This window comes from Amblyomma americanum, chromosome 9 (genome assembly GCF_052857255.1).
Source record: "Amblyomma americanum isolate KBUSLIRL-KWMA chromosome 9, ASM5285725v1, whole genome shotgun sequence".
Taxonomy (NCBI): domain Eukaryota; kingdom Metazoa; phylum Arthropoda; class Arachnida; order Ixodida; family Ixodidae; genus Amblyomma; species Amblyomma americanum.
The window spans coordinates 109,597,194-109,624,625 of record NC_135505.1 but is presented as its reverse complement, the minus strand read 5'-3'; the positions used below and the strand labels follow the sequence as shown (position 1 = coordinate 109,624,625).

Here is a 27,432-nt window from a genome sequence, read left to right as displayed (position 1 = left end):
TGAGCGACATAATTTGAATAATTTCAACTTTCTCCTTCTATGAAGATAATCCCCGCTTATAAACGCACGTATTCGGGTCGAAGCTACCCCATTTTGTTCGTTCTGTTTTTTTAATAGCTGCCTTTAACCTTCCCATGTAGTCCTAATGTTTGGTTGCTTTTAAAGCTAGAATTAAGCCTGCTAAGCGGCATCATCCGGACCAACCATCAGTGCAGTAAGTCCGCTAAGAAGAAGCCGAGAAAGAACGAGGGAAGAGGATGAGAGGAACAAGAAGGCGGAAAGCGTCACAAAGCAGTGATTGTGCACTGCACTAAGGAATGAACATGCAAAGAATTAAAGAATTGATAACCAAACACCAAACTCTGTGTATGTCCCATCATCAGCCAAAACAGATACGAACGTTAGATTCCCATGATGTCCTCTCGTTGAATTAACCGCGTCAAGGCACCGCTTAAACGGCGATATTTTTATTTTTATTTTTTTCCCGGCTACAAGAAGAGTATTCTGTTGGATCGTGGCGACAACGGTCATTAAAATTTGCCAAGGGTTGGAATTGTGTAAGAAACCACCTAAATTGCTTCCAATATAAAAACAAACCGATAGCCACTCCGGCGGTTCTAATCGCCCTGCATCCTAGGTCTTTTTATGAGCTCAAGCCGCTTTTGGTGGAGCCGCTTTTGGAGACGCGAGCGGATGCTGTTGAGGGCGTGGACGACGGCTGTAGAATCACAACGGGCGGGGCCGCCACAGCGTTCTGCCCGATCGTGTCCGGCTGAACGCTGTGCCCCTGCATCTTGGCGAAGGACAGAAATATCTGCTCGAGTGTGTTTTCGCCCACGAGGGCGTGCTCCAGCGCAAATTCCTTTTCCAGCTGGGCCAGCTTGGTGAACAGTGTGCTCCAGGGTATGCGCTGCTCGAGGTGGTAGCACAGCACGTTCTGCAAGAAGCAAGAAGATTGGACGACAAAGACCGTTTACGTTTCAACAAGTAGCAAACAAGTTGGCGTGGTCCCTGAACTTAAAGTGATTGGATCCAAAGCCTTCTATGGGCATTCTTCTGTGACATGAGTTTTGTTTCATAATAAACGAGAGTACCCGGGTTCGAACCCAACCACGGCGTTCGAACCGGACCCCCCTTTTCCCTTCCCTTACGGCGGGGTTCAAGTGTCCGCCGAGATATGTGAGACAGTTACTGCGTCAATTCCTTTCCTCAAGTCAGTTCCTTTCCTCAAATCCAATTTCATTTCAGTAAACGAGCAATTCGCTCCACTTCCCGCTTGTATGCATGAACACTATTTTCATTGCATTTCCAACTTTATACTATTAATTGGCTTAGCCTGTACTGAATATTCCAATTTAGCGCTTTACTATGCGCACGAAGGCTATAGGCTCCGATTGGTTCCATTGGTTCATTTGCAGTTCTTGTTTTCTGTGGTCTTTCATTTAATTCCAGTGCGCATGTTCACCGAAAAGTTGTTTTTGTATCAAGGCCACGCAACGTGTCAGATGATTTCTCAAAATTTCCAAAATAAAGCGCTTCAAAGTTGTGCCGTTTATGAACATTGCGCCACTGATCATGATGGTGAGTGTTTTGTTGATAACTCCATGAGATAGGCCTTAGTGCAGCCGGCGCATTACTCACGAGCTGTGCTAATCATTGTGAGACTTGTTTTTCTTAAATACAACCAGTTCGGCAGCCGAAATTAAGCTTCATGTGCGAGAACTCGCTCCAACCGCACCAACAAGCATGCCTCAAGAGGCGGCTTGCTGTCTTAACTTGGACGCTTGGCAGAAGAATATGCGGAAGTATACGATATCGATAGTCGTAGAGGTACTGTACCGAGTCTACAGAGTAAGCTACGCATGTATTCAGCAGAGGCATTGAAACGGGCTACGCAAGGACGTTTTCATGATCCAAATGGTCATTGCTGCCAGCGGCTGAAGCGCTTGCTTAACCTCCACGATAAAACAAATTTTCATCCAGGCAACGTAGCCAGTTGGGAGGTGGCGATGCTGTGCGTCGCTGAGTATATCCAAGCAGCGCAGAACATCGGCCCAATACTGTAAGTGTGTTGGGAAAAAGCGGGCCTATAAAATACCAGCCTTTGCCAACATACTTCCAATCTTAGGCCGATGCCATGTGCTGGTGGCGGACTGCCACGCGACCTTCTGTGTACCGGCACTGCGCTGCTCTCTTCTGCTCGTTGTTCCTGCCTGCGCGGGGCAGAGAGGGTCACATGGCACTTGCGTCAATAAGTGACGCAAACTTGCGGGCGCCGCATCGCAAACGCGCGCTTTTCGAATTGCGCAAGAAATTTCCACAATTCGTTGAGCCGTAGCACCTAGGTTAACCGCGTTTTCGAAATTCTAGAACCTGAAAAGGCTATCGGTAATGGGCCGCTACTCATTTCTAACTACAGCCAGGCGCCTGTACTGTACAAAAGGTTAAGAATTTGAATTTGGCTTTGCAGTTTACTAGTTATGATTCCCTGTTTACTGATGTCTGCTAATACTGGTATTACTATAACACAAAATAAATCTTATCTGATGAAACCAATATATTTAAATATAGGGGGAGGGGGAGGGAGGTGCTCCCCTGAGACCCTAGAATATATTGGCAACGTGGGCCTGGGCTATAGAGTATTACCGTGAGCGCCGGCTATATGTATTTAGCTTGTCATACTGTACCTGGCAGGAAAGTGAGCATGATGGCCTGACTAGGGTTAATCACATCCCATTCGATATCGAGGACGAAACGGGCTTGGGCAGGGCATGTAATGCGAAGTCAAGAAAACCGCTGGTCCGTAAGGGTAACGGAGTGGATTCCAAGAGAAGGCAAGCGTAGCAGGGGGCGGCAGAAGGTTAGGCGGGCGGATGATATTAAGAAGTTGGCGGGCATAGGGTGGGCGCAGCTGGCAAAGGACAGGGTTAATTGGAGAGACATGAAAGAGGCCTTTTCCCTACAGTGGACGTAGTCAAGCAGCTGTTGCTGATGATGATGGCCTGAGAAGCGTTGGGGATGAGGAATTAAATGCTGTCACAACTACGTCACTGCGATGCCGTGCCACCTAAAAGTACTGACACTTTTGTGAGAACTCATCGGCCACGCCTGTTTCTCTACATCGAACACTGATCTAGCGCTCATTCTTCTCATGACTTATCCACAACACTACCTCGTGCCAGTCTGTGAGCCTGATGCCAGAGAACTGCTGCTCCACGGCTGAAGCCAACCTCCCAGCGTCGGCGGTGGCGGTGTGTTTCAGCATGAACTCCATCCGGAATCCACGCCCAAACTTTTCCCGCAGGTGTTGAAGTGTGCCGAGACACATCATCTGACCTCCCACCATGATAGTCAGTCGGTCGCACGAATACTCGCACTCGTCCATGCTGCATGCAAGGGAGATGAACGTCAAATGCAGCGTAGTAATTCGGTGGATTACGAATGGATTATGTGGAATTAAGATGGAGAGGGATGGATGAGGTTGAATTACTGTGGATTCAGATTGGTTTATATTGGATTAAATTTTATTACAATGGATTGTGCAGAATTAAGAGTAGATTATTTGGAATAGGTTGCAGTAGAGAGATTAAGTTGTATTGTGGCGAAATGTTGTGAATTAGGAGTTAATCACAGTGTAATAAGTTGCAGTGAGGTTGATTAAATTTGGTTACATTGGATCGTGGTAGGTAATAGACACTGGCGGATTGCGGTGGATTAAATGTGTATTCCGTTTAAACACGGTTAGATTAAGAGTAGAATATATTGAATTAAACTGCAGCATGATGAAAGTTGGATTACGATGAATTGTGATGGATTACGGAAGTATTCTGGCGAATCGTGGCATGTACTGTGTGAAGCAATTCAATTAAATTCTCTAAGGTGGATTGCAGTGGAATAAGAGCAGATTACACGGGTTTAAGTTGGAGTGGGGGATTACGGTGCATTAAGGTTGTGTCATAGTGGATTTGTGGGTGGAATAAAATAAGTCGATTCTTTCGCCTTCATAGCACTGAGTAGTCTCAACTGCCTCTCCGTAATTTTTTCATACTCGCATCTCTCGTGTCACGTAAGCATATATACCATGTGCGTGATTTTAAAACACAGCATGGCGCCTAGCGGATAAACTGAAAATTGTGGCTGCAAAAGTGCATCATTTTTAGAGATAAATTCATTTGTTACAAGCCTATAATCTTCTAATACTTGCTTATTCTCCTATTACGACAAGCAACTGGTGTGCTGCTTGTAAGCCGAGCTTCTGGTCCGACAACGCTAATGCAATTCCTGAAGGGGATATATCTCTTACAAAAAATCTTTAGACAGTCTATAGACGGTCCACAGACTTCTGTCTATAAAGTCTACACACTCTATAGACATACTCTTGAGAAGAATCTATAGGAAATTGAAATCCTATAGAAATCCTCTATAGCTTTATGACCATACACTTTTAGCAGACTTTTTTCTAAAGACTATAAATATACTAAAAACAAATATCTATTGGAAGGCAATAAAATCTATAAAGATGTCTACAGACTGTCTATAAACCATTTTTGTGAGGGAACAAGAAGATCTTTAAAGATGAACATCTTCGTTCACATTGAAAATTAGAACGGCGAATTATCCTGGAAGGACGCAACGCCACATTGTGGGATAATATTGAAGAGAAAGCAAGCGCGTGCTCAAAGAGCCCGAGTCTTTTTTAAGGAAGATATTCAGAAACTTGCGTGTTCACGTAACTCACATCTGCGCTAAAAAAAGCAACGAAATGGCGTCAGACGCTTCGTTCAGTTCAGCGAGATGTAGGAGTATGGTTACGTCACAGATCACGGAAAACCATTTACCGCAACCACTTACGCAAAAATTCGACTCTTACGTGCGCAAAGGCCCGGGAAAGATAGTATTGCTCAGACTTAATAAATATAAATGTGACGCTATAGCTTTTTGTTGCACGGTGTGTAGTCACCGCTATTTCATCTTTACACAAGATATATTCCTCCACGTCATGTGCAATCTCATTCATTCATCTAACAGTGATATAATGGCAGTTTGGTAGCGATCGATCTCCGAAGAGCCGTCGATAACTTTTGTTGTGATCTGTTGCTTAGTAAATTGGCTGCTGAGGCAATTGTTCTCACATGTGCCGGCAAATACGCGGCTTCGTACATTGTGAGCAATCTTTCGTCCCAAAGGACGAAAGGTTGTTCCCACGCCCAACATTCCCGGACAAAAGTTTTGAACATAGGAAATTTGAGATCCTGGTATGTAGAAATTGAAGGTAATGTCCCATTCTTTCGAACGGTAGCAAAATCTTTGAAACTGTTTCCGTTGCTACGCATCGAGCAGTTAAGCTTGCGGTAGAAAGCCAATGGGGAACGCTTTTGACGATAGCAAGAACGCAAATAAAGACGCCGCGGTGGCTCAGTGGTTATGGTGCTCGGCAGCTGACCCGAAAGACGCGGGTTCGATCCCGGCCTCGGCAGTCGGATTTCGATGGGGGCGAAATTCTAGAGGCCCGTGTACTGTGCGACGTCAGTGTGCGTGAAAGAACCCCAGTTGGTCAAAGTTTCCGGAGCCCTTCACTACGGCTTCCCTCAAAGCTTGAGTCGCTTTGGGGGTGTTTATGGTTATGAACTCCAATAAACGAAACAAAAGCAAAAAACGCAAATAGTAAAAGAATGCAAACCTGGGAGATCTGCTGATATGTTCTGCTGATAGTGACATCCCACAATATATGAAAAAAATGTGTTCATAAACCATTTCCCGTTCAAAAATAATTTTGTAAGTAATTGTTTGGTAGCAACCACTAGTCCTTCTCGAGAGAGATTGCAGAGGGGATTAACTGCTAGTGTGTTACGAATTATTTTTTGGGCACACTGCCAGTGCGAAATAGCAACATGCAACACGGCGCAACCGTTCATCTGAAGCGAGCAACAGCTGAAACCAGAAGAAAATTTCCGGACCCACGCCGTGACATACCGAGCAATTCTAGCCAAAAGAATGTTTAAGTGATGAATAGTTTATGGGTGCAATTTTTTTTCATGCATTGTAAGATTTCACTATGACAATGAATATATCCGCAGATTTCCCACCGGTAGGTTTTCAATTTTTTGCCATTAATGTTTTTGCTCTCCTCAATAGCGTTTTATGGCAGCCTTAACCATAACGCTAAAAGAGAATGATTTTGCTAAATATCAGAAGAATGGACCATTATCTTCAATATTTCATATTGTTACGAGCAATTCGAAGGAGAATCTCCAAAGAAGAGACGTAAAACTGCGGCGGTCTCTAAGTGGTCCGAGCGCGCGAGCGGGAGAGAGACATCTTCTTTCACCACGGATGCAGGCGCTTCTACTCCTACAGTGGCACGTACCACTGCAGCATCGCCACGATGTGGTTAGGAGGGAAATGTCCGCGGAAACACAGCTGCAGTGAACCGCTGTTCAGTCAGGGAGTCTGTCGTGGTAAGGCTTCATGCGAACAATGTGCACGACTGCCGTACGGGGCGACCGGTGCGATGAGCAAGCCGCTTGGGCGGAAGCAACTGCATACGTCACATCACTGGTGCGGCGCAGTACTTCGTAAAGGCCGAAGCATCTGCGACGCAACTTTTCAGAAAGGTCGCGGCGAAGAACAGGGGTCCAAACCCACACCAAGTCGCCACGCGCGTAGCTGACAAAGCGGCGTCCGAGGTTGTACCTAGTGGCGTCAGTCTCCTGTTGACGGTTAATTCGCTGGCGTGACGATTGCCGCGCTTCCTCAGCACGCTGAACGAACGTGCTTGCGTCGAGGTCAGCGTCAGAGTCGCAGTAGGGGTCAACGGGCAACATAGCATCCAACGGAGTGGTCACTTGCCGATCGAAGACAAGCTGAAAGGGGGTCAGTCGGGTTGTCTCCTGCAGGGCGGTGTTGTAGGCAGACGTTACGTACGGAAGAATGGTATCCCAAGTTCGATGCTCGACGTCAACATACACAGAAATCATGTCGGCTAGAGTGCGTTGAGCCGCTCTGCCAACCCGTTTGTCTGTGGGTGATAGGCCGCAGCACGTCGATGGCTGGTGTGCGTCAGAGTCATCACGGACAGGGTTAAGCGGGCAGTAAAAGGAGTTAACCGGTCAGTAACAACAACAGCGGGGGCTACATGACGCAGGACAATGTTGTGGACGAACTGTGCCACTTCAGCAGCAGCGCCTTTGACAAGTGACGTGGTCTCTGCGTAGCGTGTCCGGTAGTCGGTGGCAACGACGATCCAACGCTTTCCAGACGAAAACTTCGGAAAACAGGCAAGGAGGTCCATGGCCACTTGGTGAAAAGGGCTCTTCGGTGGATCGATGGGGTTAAGAAATCCTGCTGGCTTCAATGGAGGAGACTTCCGACGTTGGCAGTCGCGGCATGTTTTTACGTAGGCCCGCACCGATGGGCGTAACCTGGGCCAATAATACTTTTGTTTAATCCGCGCGAGTGTACGACTTACTCCGAGATGGCCAGCGGAGGGTGCATCTTTGCAGGCATTCAAAATATCTGGCCGCAACTGCAATGGTACGACAAACAGGAACGCTTCTTTGTTGCTGGCAAAGTTGCGCTTGTAGAGAACACCAGATTGTAAAGAGAAGGTGTGGAGCCCACGACGAAAAACACGCGAGGTGCGAGCGTCGACGCCTTCGAGGTAATCGATGAGCGGCGCGAACTCCAAGTACGCCCGCTGAAGCTGTGCCATATGGGTGGTACTAACAGCGCCCAGGAAAGGAAAAATCATCGGCGGGTTTTTCGGGACCGATTGTGATAGGCGCACGCGACAAACAGTCCGCACCCTGATGCTTACGGCCCGACTTGCACACGGCTGTTAAGTCGTATTCTTGCAAGCGTAAGCTCCATCTAGCCAAGCGTCCTGAGGGGTCTTTGTGGCTCGCCAGCCAGCATAAGAAGTGGGGGTCGCTTACCACACGGAAGGGTCGCCCGTAGAGGTACGGTCGGAACTTGCTGATGGCCCATATCACTACAAGGCACTCTTTCTCTGTCGTAAAATAATTGGCCTTGGAGCGCGTAAGTGGTCGACTGGCATAACTGATGACCCGTTCTGCACCGTCTTGCCACTGGATCAGTACCGCACCAAAGCCGACATTGCTGGCATCAGCATGGATGTCCATGGCGGCGTGTTCATCGAAATGGCCGAGTATCGGAGTACGTTGTAGACGGCTTCTAAGCTCGAAAAATGCAGCCTCTTGGTCGCTTCCCCACACGAAGGGCATGTCGTCGCGGGTCTGAGCTTAACGGTTCAGCGCTTTGCGAGAAATTTTGAACAAGGCGCCGATAATACGAGCACAGACAAAAAACCAAGCGAACGGCCTTCTTGTCAGTTGGGCGTGGAAAACCTGAAACGGCAGCGGTCTTGTAAGGGTTCGGGCGAACACCTTGTGCGCTGACAACGTGACCAAGAAAGAGAAGTTCTTCAGAGCCAAAATTGCATTTATCGGCTTTCATGGGGAGTTGTGCGGATATGAGTGCTTGTAGCATATTGCGCAACCGCTCCAAGTGTTGGCCAAACGTGGTCAAAAATATAACGACATCGTCCAGGTACACCAAGCAGGACTGCCACTTCATGCCGGAGAGAACGGTGTCCATCATGCGTTGGAACGTGGCCGGTGCTGAGCACAGACCAAATGCGAGCATCTTAAAGTCAGAGGCCGTCGGGCGTCACGAAAGCTGTCTTCTCCCGGTCTCTTTCGTCCACTTCGATCTGCCAGTACCCACTTTTAAGATCTAAGGACGAAAAGTATCGGGCGTCCCGCAATCGGTCGAGCGCGTCGTCTATCCTGGGCAGTGGGTAAACGTCCTTTTTGGTCACGTTATTAAGTTTTCGATAGTCAACACAGAAACTCAGAGTGTTGTCCTTTTTTTGACAAGAACCACAGGCTATGCCCATGGGCTGGTGGACAGCTGAATGACATCGTCCGCAAGCATTTCGGCAACTTGATTTTGAATGGCTTCTCGCTCTATCAGCGAAACACGGCAGGGGCGCTGGCAGACGGGTCGCGTTGTCGCGTCAGTGATGATACGGTGCTTGGCGAGTGGAGTGCGGACGACCTTCGAACACGTATCGAAACAGTCCGCAAAGTCTGCCAAAAGGTCCGACAAAAGATCCTTCTGAACCGATGGCAGGGCCGGATTTATTTTGACTGACTGAAGAACATGATATGGGCCAGCATTGTATGGAGTGGGGCCTCCCACGGTGCACAAATCTGGGACCTCAGCAACGTTGTGGAGGAAGGCAATAGCCGTGCCTTTGACGAGGTGCTGATATTCGTTGGAAAAGTTGGTCAGGAGGACGTGGGTACGGCCGTCACGTAGTCGGACGAGATCTCGGGCAACGACAGTGCCCCGCTCAAGCAGCAGTGGAGTATGGCCGTCCGCCAAGCCCTCGTAGTCGCGAAATAGGTCGTTTCGCACGAGCACCAGGACACTGCACCGCGGCGGCACTGTGACGTTATTCTCGACAATGCGCAGAACGTCGCTGCAAGGATCTCAGGAGCCAGAGCGGGCCACGGCCTGTTTGGTCGAGAATGTGACACGTGCGTCTCTAAAGCCAATCACAGCGCCGTTCGCCTGCAGGAAGTCGATCCCCGGAATCAAGTCACTGGAACACTCAGAGAGCACGAAAACTTCACCACCGTACGGGAAACCACGAATTCCAACTCTTGCTGTGCACTTGCCAACAGGGAAAATTAGGTTGCCACCAGCGGTGCACATGTGGGTCTCCGTCCACGGTGTCAGAACCTTTTTAAGGTCTCCACCAAAGGCACTGCTCATAACAGAATTATCAGCACCGGTATCGATCAGCGCGGTAATTCAGTGCCATCAATTGTCACCAGCAAATAGGATGCAGCGTATCGGGTACTGTCGCTGCCGCTCTCTGTCCAGGTATATGAGTACCGTATAGTTTTTCAATATTCAAAATTTTTGACCGAGAATGTTGGGCATGCAAAACCGCTGTGCCGTCGTTTGGGAGCCGGGCGATGGGAGTGCCTACGTTTACTGCAGGTGTTTTGCTCTTTAAAATAGCTTGTCCGGGCTATTGAAGCAAATATGTAAAGCAGCAAAACACAGCGGCTCTCACCGGAAATTTATGGGTTAAGTAATGAAGCTCAGACTCGCTTTTTTTCTTTTTTACTGATTGCGTCCTCTCGCAGACTTCGCTTACAAATAGCTACAATCTGATGAGCAGCAAACATCGATATCAAAGGTGGTGACTTTCAGTGCAGAACAGCAAGAGTGTGGGGAGTAGAAATAACGTTGTTCGCTGCTCATTCCGACGAAAGGCGAAACATTTAGTCTTTGAAATGTACACAGGGGTGCCTCGTGCCGCAGTTAGCCCTTTCTCTGGGAGAACTCCATCTCTAGGGTCTAATGGTCGTCCTTACTGCCGACAAGTCAATTGTTTGGGTGCGGACCTACTCAGCTCTGTTCCACCATTGCTGTTTCTCTTTCCCTCCAGGCTTTCTTGCCAACAGCAGCTCACTTCAAGAGCGTGTTTCACTCACCCTCCCCTCACGACCCTCCTTTCGACATCAAATCTCTATCGCCACCGCCTTCTTTGGTAAAAAAACTTCTGCTCCGACTGTCTAGAATTTGCGCTTAAGGTGATCCGTGCCGCTCTACCTCTACATCCGTGCTGTTGGTCCACATGCAACCTGCTTACGTCCACAAGGGCCGCATCATATCCGCCATCAATTCATCGCACCGTTTTCCCGCACCATTCACGCTTCAGGCCAGCGCTCAAGCAAAGCAAACACTGCGCACATTTTTACTGAGTACCAATAGATAATGGATGTAATCTGCTTTAATCCCTGTAGCGGCGTCAAGAAAATACTTACTCCTCGTACCGCACCATACACTCGTTCACTCACGCCGTCCTGTGGCACATTGCACATCATTGTGTTTATCACCGAAAACTCAAGTATGATGTGAATTGTGTGCAGACCAGTCAAAATGAAACTTTGGTCCTCGGGACGGGACACAGTAAAGAGACACCACGAGCGCTGACCATCAACTGGTTTTACTCGAAGAAGCTCAGGATCAAACAGTGTTTCCTGGCTGCGTCCCGTCCATGCGACTGTTTTCAATATGGTCGGCAACCAACAAGCCCAAATCGCAACACTTGCGCGTGTGAATAGTATGTTGGATAAATTGAAAGTAAGCGATCAGTCTATGGTCCCATCCCGTGTCACCCCTAGCAGTATCGCCCAACGCATACACTACTCTTGGAACACGCGTGCTACTTGGTGCGGAGGAATCCGATTTGATTCGAATGACCTCCACGTTAGTCGCAAACAGTATAGTGCAGATGCCACCCACGTGGTTGGAGTTTGACCGCCACTCCAATCGTCTGTGCTGTGACTGGAGACTCACCATGTCATGTTACTCACATAATGAACCATCGAACCAGCCATGTTTAAAAACCTCAGCCACATATTACCCTAAACAAGCTAGACAGAGTTAATAAGGCTTCACGGGATGCAAGCTACGGTAACGTTAATGTTTACAACAGAAAAGGGCATTGATAATTAAGTGGTTTTCCTTTCCCTATTGTCTCCTTACTCTAGAATTTGGAATCTATATCGGTCGTACAGCTCCTTCAATCTGCCAACCAAAATATGTCCGCATTCTCACTGCTTTAAAGCATGTGCTACCAACACTGTGTCGCCACTCTTCCTGAACCAATATATGTCTGAACCAATATATTTCTGAATATCAGGTCCCGCATGCTACACCTAAGAGCATGCTCAGGTGCTAGCCCTAGAACGCTCTTGCCTGTGAAACCGGGAGAGATATATTACACTCATGTTCGCAGTTGTGAGCTGGAATACAAAATATTCTGTGCCACTTTGAACTTAAGGCGCCAATCTCATGCCAGTGTGTACCCCACGGTTGACAGTAAGGCACTTCAGGGTCTGTTTAATGCTAGCGATCGCCGTCAAAATCAGTGAGAACAAGGGCGGTAAGTACAGCGCCTGTCCTGTTTACAATGACTATCAGTCAACAGCTCAGCCTAAAACGTGTAGGCGTCACTCACTTGTGCGAGGTCAGCATAAAGGATGTCTTCGAACGTTTCTTTATCTCAGCGATGGCTCGGAAGATCTTGTTCCGGGACACCACGTCCACGCCGGCGTAAGGCTCGTCAAGGAACACGAATGGCTGCAGGCCCAACAACGTGGCACCAATGCACAGCTTGCGACGGTTGCCTCCGCTGCAGTGAAGACGAGCCTCATCACACACGGTCAGTCGCGACTGCGGAGAGTCTATCCTTGGCGATAGGGTGCAATATTACAGCTTGGAATAAGTAAGCTTCACTGCTGTGAATGCCCTTGCGAGAGTCATTTGGTACCGTTTATTGCAATTAACCCCAGTTGGGGATAAGAGTTAATTGAGAATACTTAAATAATCTGCGCTTCGGTGATGACATTGCCTTGCTGAGTAACTCACGGGATGAATTTCAAAGCATGATCGATGATTTAGACAGAGCAAAACGCTGAGTCTAAAAATTGACATGCAGAAAACCAAAGTAATGTTCAGCAACCTAGCAAGAAAACAGCACTTCACAATTGGAAGCGAGGTGCTGGAAGTGGTAAGGGAAACGTTTACTTGGGCCAGGTAGTGGCAGCTCATCCGGACCATGAGAGGGAAATTACTAGGAGGATAAGAATGGGGTGGAGCGCATATGGCAGGCTCTCTCAGATCATGAATAGCAGTTTACCAATATCCCTGAAGAGAAAAGTACACCAGCTGTATATTGCCGGTACTCACCTACTGGGAAGAAACGTCGAGGTTAACGAATAGGGTTCAGCTTAAGTTAAGGTCAACGCAGCGAGCCATGGAAAGAAAAATTATAGGTGCAATGTTAAGAGACCGGAGGCGGGCAGAGTAGGTGAGGGAAGAAATGCGGGTTAATGACATTCTAGTCAAAATCAAGAGGAAGAAATGGGCTTGGGGAGGGCATGTGATGCGAAGGCGAGACAACCGCTTGTTCTTAAGGGTAACGCAGTGGATTCCAATAGAAGGCAAGCGTAACAAGGGGCGGCAAAAGGTTAGGTGGGCGGACGAGATTAAGAAGTTCGCAGGCATAGGGTGGGCGCAGCAGGCAAATGACCGGGTTAATTGGAGAAACATGGGAGAGGCCATTCCCCTGCAGGAGGTGTAGTCAAGCTGATGATGTTGATGATTGCAATTAAACTGGAACTTACCGTTTCGCAAAAGGACAGAACCAGAGAGCGCCCCGAGTCGCGACAGAATCTACTAGGAGGCGACCTTAGCTTAAGGTTTATAGGGTGCCTCGATGCGCGCACCCCAGCTTAGGGTGAAGTCGCCCTTTGAACCACTCGACGCCGCCTAAAGCAATTTTCGCGCGCTCCCTTTGTCATTGCGTTCCCCGGGTCGACCTCGCCGCTCTACTGTCGTGCGGGCGTCACTGCTGCGCGCCTGCATTTGCGCGCCTTTCATCGCCGTGCAATGCCATGATGTTGTGTTCCTCGGTGCTCCAACCAAATGGTTGGAGGATGTTCCACTTTCGAAGAGACCCGAAAAGGAGGCTTCTGTGGCTGGTCCGGATCAAGCGTGACATGTGGCAACCGACGAACTCATGTGTCTGTAGTGTAAGTGTCGCATTTTGGTTCAGTGCTGTTTTTGTTGCGATTTACCGCTTTTTCGTTTTTCAAGTGTAGCACAACATTTTTATTGGTCAGATGTCATTTCCGCACTATTCGTTTTTCTCGGCGTAAAAAAAAAAAAAAAGGCGGGCTTCAGCGCCGAATCGGCCATTGCCTGTCGCTTGCCTGTTTGTATCCGAAATTGCATGCCACAATATTGTCGCTCGTGATTGCGTACCAAACGTGCTTTCGCCGCTTCTGTTCATTAGAAAATAATTGCCTGTACGAGGCGCTTGTCAGCGAACCGTGGCCGGCACGAATCAAGGCACAGAGGACGAGAACAAGCGAGCGCACATACGCTGTTGCAATTACTGTGCATCTGGGTCGTCTAGGAGCCAATACGGATTAATTTACTTACGATTTTTTAGTTTTTGACACGTATGCTGCGTTGGGTAGTGTGTGCTGACTGTTAGTCCGATGCTTTGTCCAACGACGCCGCATTAAGTCCGTAAATGAGATTAAGAGAATATGTTATGTGCAGATTGAGGCGCTTATTAGAGTAATTCGACTTATATATTTGGACTATTTTGTCTTCTTGCGTGCTTTGTTTGTTGTCTTCATTCCCGAGCAGGAAATGTGGGGCTAATTCTAATAAAAAAATTCATCTGCAGGCTCATTTCGAAGACAAGAGCTTCGACCAAAACCGCGCGGACGGACGGAAGAAGCTCAAGCCCAATGCTGTCCCAACGGTGTTCCCATTCAGAGGTCAGATACCTGTTAACCTTGGTGTTTGTTGCCATGTTCCTTATCGCCTCGTCGTCTACATTTGAAAATGTTGAGTGAGGAAGTGGTTGGTGTGCATGCATATTAAATTTTCTGGCGCGTCTTTTATGGACCCTTTTCAAAACTTTGGAGGTCAGCTTCTTGGCCCAACAAAATTTCTTCACCCTGGCCGCGAAGCCAGCTTTGGTGTAAAAAAAAAGGTGCAATGCTGCAGACATATATAGCCTGAACAATGCCGCGTTCCTTTCCTTTACACGACACGCTGTCGGAATAAAGGGATTAGCACCAGCTTTGCCTAGACACTCCTTTTGTTGAAGGGGGTGAAAAACAGCTGCACGTGACGTTTAGGATGGGCTGCCATAGTGAAGGGTCCTTTGCAATGCAGAAAAGCTTAGTTTCAGATTTTTGCAAAAGGACAACTATTTTAATATGTAATGTGCTATTTTCGCTTATTTATCTGCTTCCAGAACTTGCTAAAGAGCGAAGGCCACCAAGGGACCGAAGTGTGCATGTGCCTGCATTATTCAGTGATGTCGCTGCCGCACAAGGTTCTTCAAGTGAGGAACGTCCTTCCCTTAAACACGCAAGAATATCTTCCAGCAGATTCATCGTCTGACGGTGTGATAAATGAGACATTCGTGGGCCCAACAAGCAGCAATTCTAGTGATCAACTTACTTCGACCACCACAGATGTACGGCCCCAAGAAACTGCAGTGGTTCGTGCGACCCAACCCTTTTATTATGAGGTAGCAGAGCTAAGGAAGAAGACAGTAGATCTCACAGCAGCCAATAATAATTTGCAACAACCTCACAAATAATCTAAGAACACTGTCAAAAACTACAGAAGCATAATCGCAAGCTGCAGAAAGAGGCAGCTAATTTATCACGAGTTTTTAAATCAAGACCAAATTCGTGCCCTTTCTCGGAACAACAATCGTGGTAATTCATGGTCAGCGCAAACAGTAAAGCAAGGCCTAACAATTTAATTTGCTTGTGAAACCACTGGGTATGAAACGCTCAGAAAGATTGGCTAGACTCTCGCATCAAGCAAAACGTTAGTAAGAATAATTCAGAGCCTGAAGTTTCTGCCAGGTATCCTGCATGAAGTGATCTACGTAATTAGCTCGAAAGCGCAGGGAATGGAGGACGCGGAAAAAGACTGCGTTCTCTTTCTAGATGAAATGGAGATAGCACCCGGATTTGAACTCGACCGTGGAGAAGACGTACTTTTTTGGCGAACGACCTTGCCATCGAAGCCTGAAGAGGCAGCCAACCGTGCTTTGGTGTTTATGCTAGGTGGGGTAAACCAAAGATGGAAGCTAGTGATAGCCTATGAATTTGCTAATAGGCACGTGGACGGCTCTGTACTCAAGACATATGTCCTGGAAATAGTCCAGATATACAGCCGGATTTCTCTAAGAGTACGGGTCACGTGTGACATGGGTGCAGCAAACCGCGCTATGTGGAGAGAATTTAGCTTTTCGAGTCACCGCTATTCGACAACTTCGTGCTCAATACCCCACGCTACCTTAGACGGGAAGGAACTTTTTTCATCTCTGACCCAGCACATGTCCTTAAGAACCTGAAAGGACAGCTTCTAAGCTCTAAAGTTTTCACGCTCAGTGATGATACAGTAAGCAAGAACGGGTTGACTTCCTCGAAGGTGAAACTAGAGCATGTAGAGGCCGTCTTGGACTATGACGCTGCCAACGAACTTAAGGTAGCAGCAAATTTATCAGAAATCCCCATTAGTGGTGGACACTTCACCAAGATGAAAGTCGGAGTCGCTGTCCAGCTCTTCCGCGAAGCCCCGCCAGCTATTCGGTTCCTAATAAAAGAAGGAGTGACTGAACCAGAGGCCGAAACAAGAGCGTGGTTTATGGACCTCGTTTCTAGGTGGTACGCCCTTATGTCATCGCGTCATTCCACCATGGCGCTAAGCCGCAGAAACATCACTAAATATCATGCCGCCTTGGAAACACTGCGTATGGCAATAGACAACATCAGAGAACTGAAAATGGGCACTGGGTCTCAGTGGAAGCCATCGCAAGCAGGGGTCCTAATTGCAACAACGGCTGTCCTTCGCCTTCAAGAAGTGCTTCTTGGCAGCGAAAGGGATGAATTCCTTCTGGCGAGCAGGCTGTTGCAAGACTGCCTAGAAAACCTTTTTTCTGTGGTGCGGCTCATGAAGCCTGTGCCCACTGCGTATGACTTGGAGTGTGCACTTCGACTCATCAGCGTCAGCCACTTTCTTCATACTCCCAGGTAGACAAGTTACGAACTTGATGACCGTGAATACCTGGTCGATATGCTTGCACACGTCATGAAGGAAGGTACAGAAAACGAAGTCGATGAAATCAGTGATTCATAAATCCTGTTCATTGAAGGGCTCACGTCAACCGAGTGCCGTATCTTATTTTACCTTGGCGGTTTTATTTTGAAAGGAATTCTAGAATTCATAACTTGTGCGCAGTGCAAGGCTGCTCTCCTTGGCAACCCTGACGATGAGTATGCTTCCCTCACTGCACTCAAGGAATATGTGAGGGATGGAAAAACCTCATATATCCCAGCAGGCAGGTAATAAAAACACTGAAAAACTATAAAGAGCGTTTTACAGCCGTCAATTTATGGTGTACTGGCACATTTTTCACCATAAAGTCGCCACTTCGTTCTTTGGTCGCATATCTTGAAGAGATAGACAAGCCTTCTGTGAAGACTTGCATGGCTCACAGAGCGAATAAGAAAAATGTTGACTGCTGCGTATGCCAGAGTGAGGCTCCGAATTCATCTTCGCCAAATTCCGAGCCCTCATTCTAGTGGCCACGGAAGCAAACCTTGTGCTGGAGTCAGCCTTGTGTAACTGAGTCAGAATATGAAGTCGCGAAACTTTAGCTTCGAAGCCGGAATTCTGCATCTATGTATATATGCAGGCACAACTGTTTTGTCAATTACAGTCATCTATTGAACTCAGATGTCTACTTTGAAAAAGGCCAATAATGTTCACGTTCCCATGAACAGAAATAGTGGTAACTTTATTGCGTTTTCATAACCACGGAATAAATGATTTCATATTTGCTTGCGTAACAGTTTGTTTTATCTAGGTATACCGAGATAAACAGGCAAGTGCTTGTATTTTATTAGCGTTGCTGATAATCGTTGTTTCTTCAAAACGTGAAAAACGAAGACGCTGTGTCATTGACCGCGTCTGCTCAGTTTCTTACCCATCCATTGCACTCACTTGTAATGGGACATTTATAGCTAAAATTCTGAAAAAGAACCCCAAACAAGCTTGGAAAGAAATAGCCCGTTGCGTTTCAGCAATCTATTAAACTGGTTAGTTTGGAATTAACTACGAAAGAAGTCAGCAGAATTAACTAATTTCAATTGAGGTAGGTGTGCTCTAGATAAATTTTCAAACTCCCCTCTCCACGCAGTGGTTTGTGTCATTTGTCGAGTGTTCTGTTCGCCCGGAGATTAAACATGCGTAGAAAGGACAGCACCAATGGGTCTGCGAATACCCGCGGTGGTATGCAGAATACGCCTTGACATAACCGTCATCGCGATTTAACTCACCTTAAAAGCGGCTCAAAACTTTTTATTGGATGCTCCTCTGTATAGTAACAGTTCCCTTCATCCTAATCTATCGCAAAACTCGGTAAATAAATGTTTTCAGGAATTTTTTTCCTGTCCTTCTCTTGGAGGTAGGTAGCTTGAGGCGAGTAAGCTAGCTGACGACGCAAATTTATGTTAAGGTTGAGTGCTGTTTAGACGCACCAACGGGGTCAGTGCATAATTAGAGATAGGTTTTGAACTATAGCGATAGATTCGAGAGAAGCTTCACGGACATAATTGGCGCATATCTTGCATACCCGCTTTCCTTGTTACCGTCGACGCCTTGATGTTGGTTGCTTGTCCCGTTTTTAAAAGCAGAACGCTCTCCAACAAAATTTAGTATTCTATTCTCACGTTAAACAGAAGCGAACCACAACACTCCTTATTTTTCTTATTTTAAGCGCCCGCGGCAAGCGAGAAGCGAGCAGCCCTCTCCCCACGAGAACGAAACCTGCATGTCGCGGGAGCGAGAATGGCGGCCGCCGTAGCGGGAGCGAGAATGGCGGCCGCCGTAGTAGGCGACGCAGATGTCCTCACCCTGAGCGGGGGCGCCCGCATCGAGGCACCCTAAAGGTTTAGCCAGGAGAGCTCATGGATATGCTCTATATCGATATTTTCAGTTGCCTGCTTGTAGCTTAGCAAGAAATGCTTTCACTTGAGGTGAACGTCCACTTTTTGAAGTTCCTGCTTTTTATGCCCCCTCCTTCCGTCCCCTGACTCCCTCTTCCTCCGGCTTGCAATGGGCGCTGAATGCATTGTCTCCACAGAAATTTCAATATGCACAAAGCACCTCGGGATCAGGCTGCGAGAAGCAGTTCGTTCTTTCAGAGCATTCTATAGAAGCATTAGGTAGCATCCAACACTGGGAGAAATGAGGACAACTGCTAACACGCCTAAACCACATTCTCTGTAAACACTTGCCTGCAGCATAGCTTCTACCTCATTGAAAGTCCCCTTTGTTGCGGGTCTGTCACATTATGTACATAATTCTTTAGTAGCACGAAGAAGGCGTGCATCCTTTCGTCACGATACCGACAGATTAAGGCGCTGCCTCAATCTTGAGACGCCTAAGTTCAAGGCACCCGAACCTGTACACGCCGCATTCCTTCCAAGCGTGCTCCTGCAGGTCGACCACGTTCACGATGCTGGCAACCATGGGTTTGAGGTCGGCATTGCTGATTCCCCGCAGTCGGCCGATAAGGTAGAGGTACTCGTATGCGTTCATACTGTCGATCAGCCCTCCTGTCTGGAAGCAGTAGCTGATTTGCGACTGCCACTACAGAAACAAGACGAAAAGCCGCGAGAGAAGTTTCAGAATAAAGTTCACTGTTGTACGGGAGTAGACGTGCAGTTATTCATCTACATCTCGCACCTACCACTGCTCAAGGGAGGGGATTAGCCAAATTATAGTGCAAGGCAACTGCAGTAACTGTGCCGGGAAACAGCAGCGACAAAGGTGCTTTAGAGGCTTAAATACGAATGAGCACTTTGAAACAAGCATAAAAGAGACATAAATATAAAAACTTTTGAGTGTGCTTCTGTGCTGAAACCTCGAGTTTGTGAAGGATACTGGCTTTCATTTGAAGGAAGGGGTTGCGAAGAGCTCTGTGACGTCATTCCGCCGTAAAGTGACAAGAGCTGACCGTTGCGCAGCTTAATAGGAAGAAAGCGTGCGAGTAGGAACGGGAGGTGAAAAATGTGCAGCTAGGCTCAACGTCATATCAAGGACCTGCACGCCATCTTTACGCACTCGCGTGAACTACTGCTTGCGCAATTTTCACCCTGGAGACTTATTTCCAGCTGCTGTCACAGAATAAAGAAAGTGACGTAAGATATTATGGGAACCGTCGACAACCTCTACCTTTTCTAGCCCGTAAAAGCAGTAGTGTTTTTCTCTTCAAAACGTGCATAGTGTGTTTATCTGCCCTGACAGTCCCTTTTATGGTCACTCTTGTGCATCCTCTCTCACCTCGCGCACGTTCTTGCTGAGGAGCGCGGTTTGCGTCATGGCGTCACCGTAGGACACGCTCTCTAGCCCGGCCAGCATCTGAAACGTGGTCGTCTTGCCGGCTCCGTTCACCCCCAGGAGGCCGAAGCACTCGGAGGGCTTCAGAGCCACGTACACTCCCCGCACTGCGCGCACGTCCCCGAAGCGCTTGTGCAGGTTCCATGCCAGCATGGTATGGTCGCTGAAATTCTTCTTGTCTCGAAGTGTGGCGATCACTTTCTTCTCTTCTTCGACGTCCTCGTCTGCTGAGACCTCCTTTCCCGCGAATGCGTCTCCCGGCAGCAGGAAGCCTGATGTGAGGAACGCCATTGTACCCAGGCACGCGAGACCAGTGGCCAAAAGGGCGAGGATCTCGAAGCCCATGGCATTGTATTCGAGGGCGTAGAGCGGCTTTGCGTTGCACACGTCGAGAAGAGACTCGAGCACTTCTTTCGCATCTGCAGGTGTGAAAGGAGTCCTGTGAGTCATTTGGAGCCGTTCAGACGTCCCTGTTTCCATCAACAAAATAGCAACAAACTTGTTCGTGCATGGCCCGTGAGTTTCGCTGTCTTGAACAGCAGCATTCTGACATTTTCAGGGCTTACCACTTTCTGTCAAATAGGGCATATATATTTTCGAAGACCTGAAAGAACGCACTGACGTCGTTTCTGACATCAGGGTCCCTTTAATTTTATATTTCTTTCTTTTAAACATATACTGTATCTTTTACACATCACATACAAAATTACGAGGAGAACGGGTGACCTCGAAACACGATAGCCCGTGTTCGTATCCACCATGACTGGCTAATAAAAAGCTGTCCTAAAGTGGTTCGTCACTAAATTTCTCACACATCGAAGAGAGAGAGAGAGACTGCATACTTCATTACAGTATCACTGCAAATACAAACTTGTAATTGTGAACAAACGAAACTGACTGAAATTGAATGTATTATAGCATAATTACAGAGTAAAAAACTAATAAGCGTTAGAATAAGTACATTTTGCGTAAAAAGCTGCAGCGTACTCTCAGGCGTAGAGGCACTGCCTCAGCAGGAAGAGAAGCGTTGGGCCATATATGTATGTTGTCTATACTTGTTGCATCCATTTATCACACCACTTCTTTGCTTCCCACACTGCGCTTCTTGTTGCTGTTTTGTATTTCGCACTAGTTTAATACGTAAGCCATACTTGGCTCATGCGTGGCGTTAAAAGAAACTGAGAGCAGCAAGTGTGGACACATACCCGAGCTGACCCGAGTTACTCGGTAGTAACTCGAGTAAGGTCGGTTAAGTTCGGACGAGCATCGCGCAAGCTGCAGCCAATGGGAGGAAGCTCGGCTGAGCTCGGTTAAGTTCGGAGGAGCGCCGAAAAGCTGCAGCCAATAGGAGCTCGGGTACGTTCTGAGGAGCGCCGTGTCAGACGCGAGACACGAGAGAGTCGCTCGGGAAGAGCATCATGGGTGGCACAATCCGTACGGGTGGCTGTGACAGGAACAGACACCTGCCAGTGCAGTGGCGCGTCGCTTAACCGCTGCGCCACTGCATGCTCTCGTAGTGGTATGAGTACTCGCCGCCAGCTGTGAATTTTAAGTAGAGAATGACAAATTCTGCATAAATGGGCATTGACCCACGTATCTCTGAATGGTGTGCGGTTTGATGGCGAGCGTGAACAAAGGTACATAAACGCAAAAACCACAAACGGAAAAACCACAATAATAATAATTAGTAATAATAATTGGCTTTTTGGGGAAAGGAAATGGCACAGTATCTGTCTCATATATCGTTGGACACCTGAACCACGCCGTAAGGGAAGGAATAAAGGAGGGAGTGAAAGAAGAAAGGAATAGGTGCCGTAGTGGAGGGCTCCGGAATAATTTCGACCACCTGGGGATCTTTAATGTGCACTGACATCGCACAGCACACGGGTGCCTTAGCGTTTTTTCCTCCATAAAAACGCAGCCGCCGCGGTCGGGTTCGAACCCACAAACGCAAAAACCACAAACGCAAAAACGGAAACAGTAGTAGTGGACAATGCTTTCGCATTCAGAGCACGTAAGCAGATTAAAATGCCTCCGTTATTTTCGCGCTCTGTTTTTACTTTCTATTCGTGTACATCCCGGGGTGCTGTTTGCGTGCTCGTGTTTGTTCGGTAATTTTGGCTACGTTGCTAACGCGTAGCTGGCATTTTTGCTATAACCATGCTGCCGCAACCTAGCGGTTCCAGCATCGGCCTCGCATGCGGGAGATGCGGTTTCGGTCCCCAGTGCCGCCGGGTACCCACGGTTGATACGATAGGTCTGTCTCGGGATCGGCTTCTCTGGGGTGAAATCCTTGGGAAATGGGCCTTCGACCCCACATTGAGTAGAAGAAAAAAACCTTGTGTCATGGCGCTCTTTGACCGAAAATGCCCTTGCGCCGTAAAAATTCACAGTCATCATCGTCATATTGTAACCATGTTAAACGATCTCCTTGCCTCTGAATTGCCTCGCAGGAACGAAGGATTAACTTTTCCCCCCCAAAAAAAGGCCGCCACCGTCTGCAAGACTTTGAAGTAACAAGCGTTAGCTTTATTGGCCGTGCGTGAAACGAAAGTTTTTCCGCATCTAGCGGGACCAGTGAAGAAAACCCTGAGCGGTTCGGAAAAGTAAACCAACTTTTCCACCTAGAGGAGCGATCAACGCCTAGCGCCATCTATCGGAGAAATTACGATGCACGTCTACCCGTTGTTGAGTTGCGCCGACAGGTTCACCCCCTCAGCATACATCCCAAACATAACTTGATTCGTTTGGCGGGTCAATGCGGTCCCAAAATTCGGCTTGCGGTGCTATACGGTAATGCTTCAATTAGTAATTGCATGTATACAATGTGTGCCTGTTATTTAATTGTGGTTTTATTTCTATACCACAACCCGTAGGGCTGTATTTGCCTATTAATTATTTACACAGAAGCCCCCGGATGGATGCCCCTTGTTGTTGGAGTATATATATATAGCGGAACGAATGTATGCATTGCAGATGGCGCTACAAGTCCAATGCGAGATTTTCTGTTTTCTACTTGCTGCCACTGCTGGCGCTGTGATCTCAGGGTTGCAGCGGACCCCACGAACTTTCCAAATGTGATGAGTAAGAATTAACGCTGTTAAAATACATTATGAAAAAATTTACGAAAAAAATCATAGATGACAGTCAAACGCTCACCCTCATTCGGTGATGCCTGAGGGAAAAAGGCCCCGGTTCCGAAGGAGACGGCCGATGCGCTAACAGGAGGTTCTCTTTCGCTCCCCTCTTTCTGCAGCAGTTCGCACTCCATCGCTTGAGCGTCCGCCACCCAGATCTTCTGGAAACAGGAGAGTAGTGCGTATGGCGGGAACGCCAGGAAGATGTAGTGCGCCTGTTTGGGGCCAAAAGCTAATGTTCCGAGCAAGCTGAGCGGCAGCGACACCAGCCCTGCATGTACAGCAAGACTCTTTGAAGCGGCTCGTGGGATGGGCACGCAGATGAAACAGCAGACACTGCGGTGGAAGAAAAAACTCACAAGACGGTTACGACTCTAACGCGATGTTCATCGATAGCTGTTTGCCGCGTTTAGTTTTCGGGAGATATTCCTGGCGCACTGATGTAGTGGTCAAGTGATGCACCCCTGCATTGGCAGGAGGCTGTTCAAAAGAGACACCCGTAGGCTTACGCAACCTTAGGCTTAGGCAACCCAGGACATTAAGGTGATTAAGGTCACGGCGGGCATGTTAATATCACTTGGCCGTGACATCAGACAGTTTTAGTTTCACGTACATAGAAGCTTCACGTACGTAGAGCTCTTCCAAGTGACGAGTGCGCATGCGCAGAACGCAGAGGGTCTGCGTGATTTGCACTGTTGTTCATGAAATTCGGATTTTTACGTTGCGGTCTTTGCGTTGCTTGCGTACATAGCGTTCAGACCATGGCGGTGCCCTGCCCGCCCACTTCACAGCTAGGACATGTTCATCGCAAATCCCTCGACACGATATCGTGTTTCAAACTGTTGTATTCGCCTTCAACTTGCGCATTTTTACCCTCGCATGAAGTTTCAAGTTGCAAATAGCTTTTGGTTTTCGGATATAAATACGATTTCCCAGCGGTTAAGCCAGACGAAGCAGTGCTCCGACGTAGTTTGACTCGCTTGGTTTTGGCTCGTCTTGTATTAGAGTGGCTACAGCATGTCTGCATCTGTCAGTAGATGGCGCTAGGAACAACGCGCGGCGTCTGTCGCCTACGTGCAACTAAAGGGGTTTCAAACGATATGCGCGTATCTTACGTAAAATTCTCACGTTTGCGCATGTCAATTCCGTACGTGCGTGAAACTAAAACTACCCATTAACGCACCCAAAGGTTACGCCGACGACGACGAGAAAGCCAGGGGCTGGCGCCGAACAGCTATTGCTGGGAAACAGTGAAAAATCTTTGGTGTGGGCGACTCTAAACGTGACGCCTTGACAACTAATCCTCAGAAGCTAAGAAACCACCATTGTCAGTCGTGCGGTTCCTGCTAATGTATAAATGCTCAACTACCACAGAGTCGCTTAGGGCACGCTAATAGGCGCCTTCTTGCTTCGTGGAATGATGACCAACTATTCTGGACAAAAGGTTTTTGTAGCGTGAGCTACACTGGCAGAGGTTGAGCAGTTTCGCGCGATTCCTGGAGAGCCGTGCTGCGCATGCGCGAGGAGCAGTGACGTCACACGGCGCACAGCTGGCGTGCCAGTCACCACGCACTGGAGCCGGCGCGTGCCCAGCTGTGCTCCTCCGTTGCGCAGTAGCCAAGTCTGACGGTGCGCCAGAGCCGCTTGATAGCGCCTCTCATTTTGTGCGCATGCGCAGAGGTATCAGTGGAGGTGTACATATAGCAGGGCGTTTGCCAGTGTGGTATAGACATGGAGAAGGAGAGCGAAATTGCTGCTCAGCGGCAAATGATGCTCAGCGTATCTCACTCTACGTATATCCTGGCGTAGCCGAGCTAAGCCAATGCTAATTTCTTTGAGCGGGAAATCGCTTATGAACGCTATGTTTTCAGATAATTTAAGATTTAACTACAAAAATTAATATACCTGCAGGTCATCCACCGGAAGTCTTGCATTTTTTGTCTATTAACCGTTTTGCTATATTCAATAGCATTCTCCATTGGTTTTCCATGGTAGTCTTAACTGTTCGGTGTGATCGATGGAGATACTCTAAAAGCAAAAATTGACACATATCAATACAACAGACCATTACCTTCAATACTTCCGCTACACTTTCGTACAATTTTTCAATTTTTTCTCTTAAGGTTTTGGGCATAAATATTTCGTCTCAAACTGTGCTGGGCAGTACTTAGTGGTTCAGCGCTTCGTAAGGTGTTTTGCTCCTCTGCAGGAATGAGATAGATCGATGCTTTGCCTGCCCTGGATATCCCATGCAGTTGGTAGCAAACTGAGAAACTGATTTTGCAATGTATTTTCGACGTTCAATAAAACAAGTTCCAGCGGCTCTGCTAAATGTCAAGGGCTGGTAATGACATCAACTTCAATGTCCTCTCTGGTCTACTTGTCTTTAGGGGCTGCAGGAGCTGCCAGCTATTTTATCTAGGCATATCGGAGCTTTGAATTAACTGCCATATTTCAAAGGGTCTCAACTTCGTTTACTTTACCTCGCAGCTAATTACATTGAGCATGGGCTTTCACCTGAATTTCTACGTTCTCACAAATTTCAGCCTTGTTTGAAGTGTCACCCAGTAACACCTTTTCTCAATTTCTACGGCTGCGAAATGTATTGAAAGGAGAAGGCTTGACAACCGATCGGTCAGCATCAATTGACAGTCAGCAACGCCGTACGATGCTCAAGTGCATCGATTATCCTATGGCTTATTAAGATTTGTTACATAGCACAGTGGGCAAAACGCTTTTCTAGAAACGCTCCGGACGTGTTTCGGGCTGAACACGCGATATCTAGCGGTAACGGTTTGTTAAAATGTTTTGTATGTAAGCATGTGCAGTGAAACTCAGGATTTAATCGTCATTTTTTGTCTTCGTTATGACAACGTCTTTGGGAGCTGCAGAAATTACTGTTCCATTTTTCTACACACGTCATTTGCAATCTGTTCGTTTCCCTAATTATTTGCACGATATGAGCCTCATACTCCAGATCAGGGAACACTTTCTTATCTTTGCCACAGTGTTTCATGTTTCCGGAATTTATTTTTGTAGCCGCTCGCAAAATCTAAAACAAAGTCGCAAGAAAAACCTACTACGATTCTGTTTCTACTGGGTATTAAAAAGTTGCGTTAAATACTTTTATTTATTTATGTTATTCACTGACTTATTTGTTCCGAAATGAGCATAAATCTCCCATCGCTTCATTATAACCAGAAATAGGTGGGAAAGGATCCATGGCCTCTTTTTTTACTCCGAGGCCGATATGCCCGGCATATGATAATAGGTTAAAGCAAGAACTCTTTCCATTAGTGGAGGCAAGGCATAGTTTACGTAGTAGCTCTCTCTCTCAGACTTTCCAACGACAGCAATTGGTTTCAGTGCATCTGAATTCGTTCTGTAATCTCCCTTGGCAGAAGATATTGCCCTAACTTCATTTTTAGTTCTTTGTGAGAGATTTAGGATCTAGCTTGCAACCACTGCGTTATGATGAGTGATCCTGTAAAGAATGCAAATATTAGTGACAGTGACATTGGCATCAGGAAACCACAAGTCGGGTATGCTACAGCTACGGTTTGTTCGGACATATGCTGGACTAACCCGTTGGTACGTGCCGTAGTCTTCAATTCTAATTTTTATGTTGCGGCAAGCCGATGAAAACAGAGCGACATGAATGAAGGTCACTGCATGATTTAATAGCTGTGGGCCAAGAGCGAGCGCTCCTATCCGCGCCTCTGCCGGTTCGTCTTCTAGACCGGGGACCCAGCGATCCCCCCGATAGCGCCTCATCGCGAACTAGAAGGGCGGTGATGACGTGAAGCATGTGAAGCATGTGAAGGCTTGCCGCCGCGATGGATAAGAGAATGATCGGGACGCTGGCCAACGAAGCCTCTGAGCTTCTGGGAGAAGGTTTTAACCGGCACAAGATCTGCTTTAATGGCCGCCGGAAATGCTGTTTTTATTTCATACAGACATTTCACAGGCCTCCAGCGGTTACCACAGCGAAGCGTGCTGCCATTATTGCGCGACACTGAGCGTCTAGATTTCACTTGCTACTATGAGCCACTAATACCTTTCTGTCTGCTTTACTATCCTTCGGAAATTTTCAGTACCTATTACACACCACGCAGTATTCCACCACAGTTCTTTACTTACCTCCAAGGTATATCCACAGCAGTACACTGGAGATCGCACCGCCAGTTGAAAGCGACCTTTCTGCTATCAGGTAAGTCATGCCGATGACTGCAGGCCCGGA

General features: G+C 47.6%; 1 protein-coding gene across 1 annotated transcript; it reads right to left on the bottom strand.

Annotated features, from left to right (window-relative positions):
* Window positions 1-643: 643 nt before the first annotated feature.
* On the bottom strand, window positions 644-27,432 carry LOC144103584 (phospholipid-transporting ATPase ABCA3-like). The gene is made up of 7 exons (XM_077636261.1): window positions 27,333-27,432; window positions 23,215-23,463; window positions 19,999-20,474; window positions 19,118-19,305; window positions 12,065-12,295; window positions 3,173-3,386; window positions 644-937 (listed from the first exon to the last, which is right to left on the bottom strand). Exons 1-7 carry the CDS (start codon window positions 27,409-27,411, stop codon window positions 644-646), a joined length of 1,731 nt encoding a protein of 576 aa, XP_077492387.1. The 5' UTR covers window positions 27,412-27,432.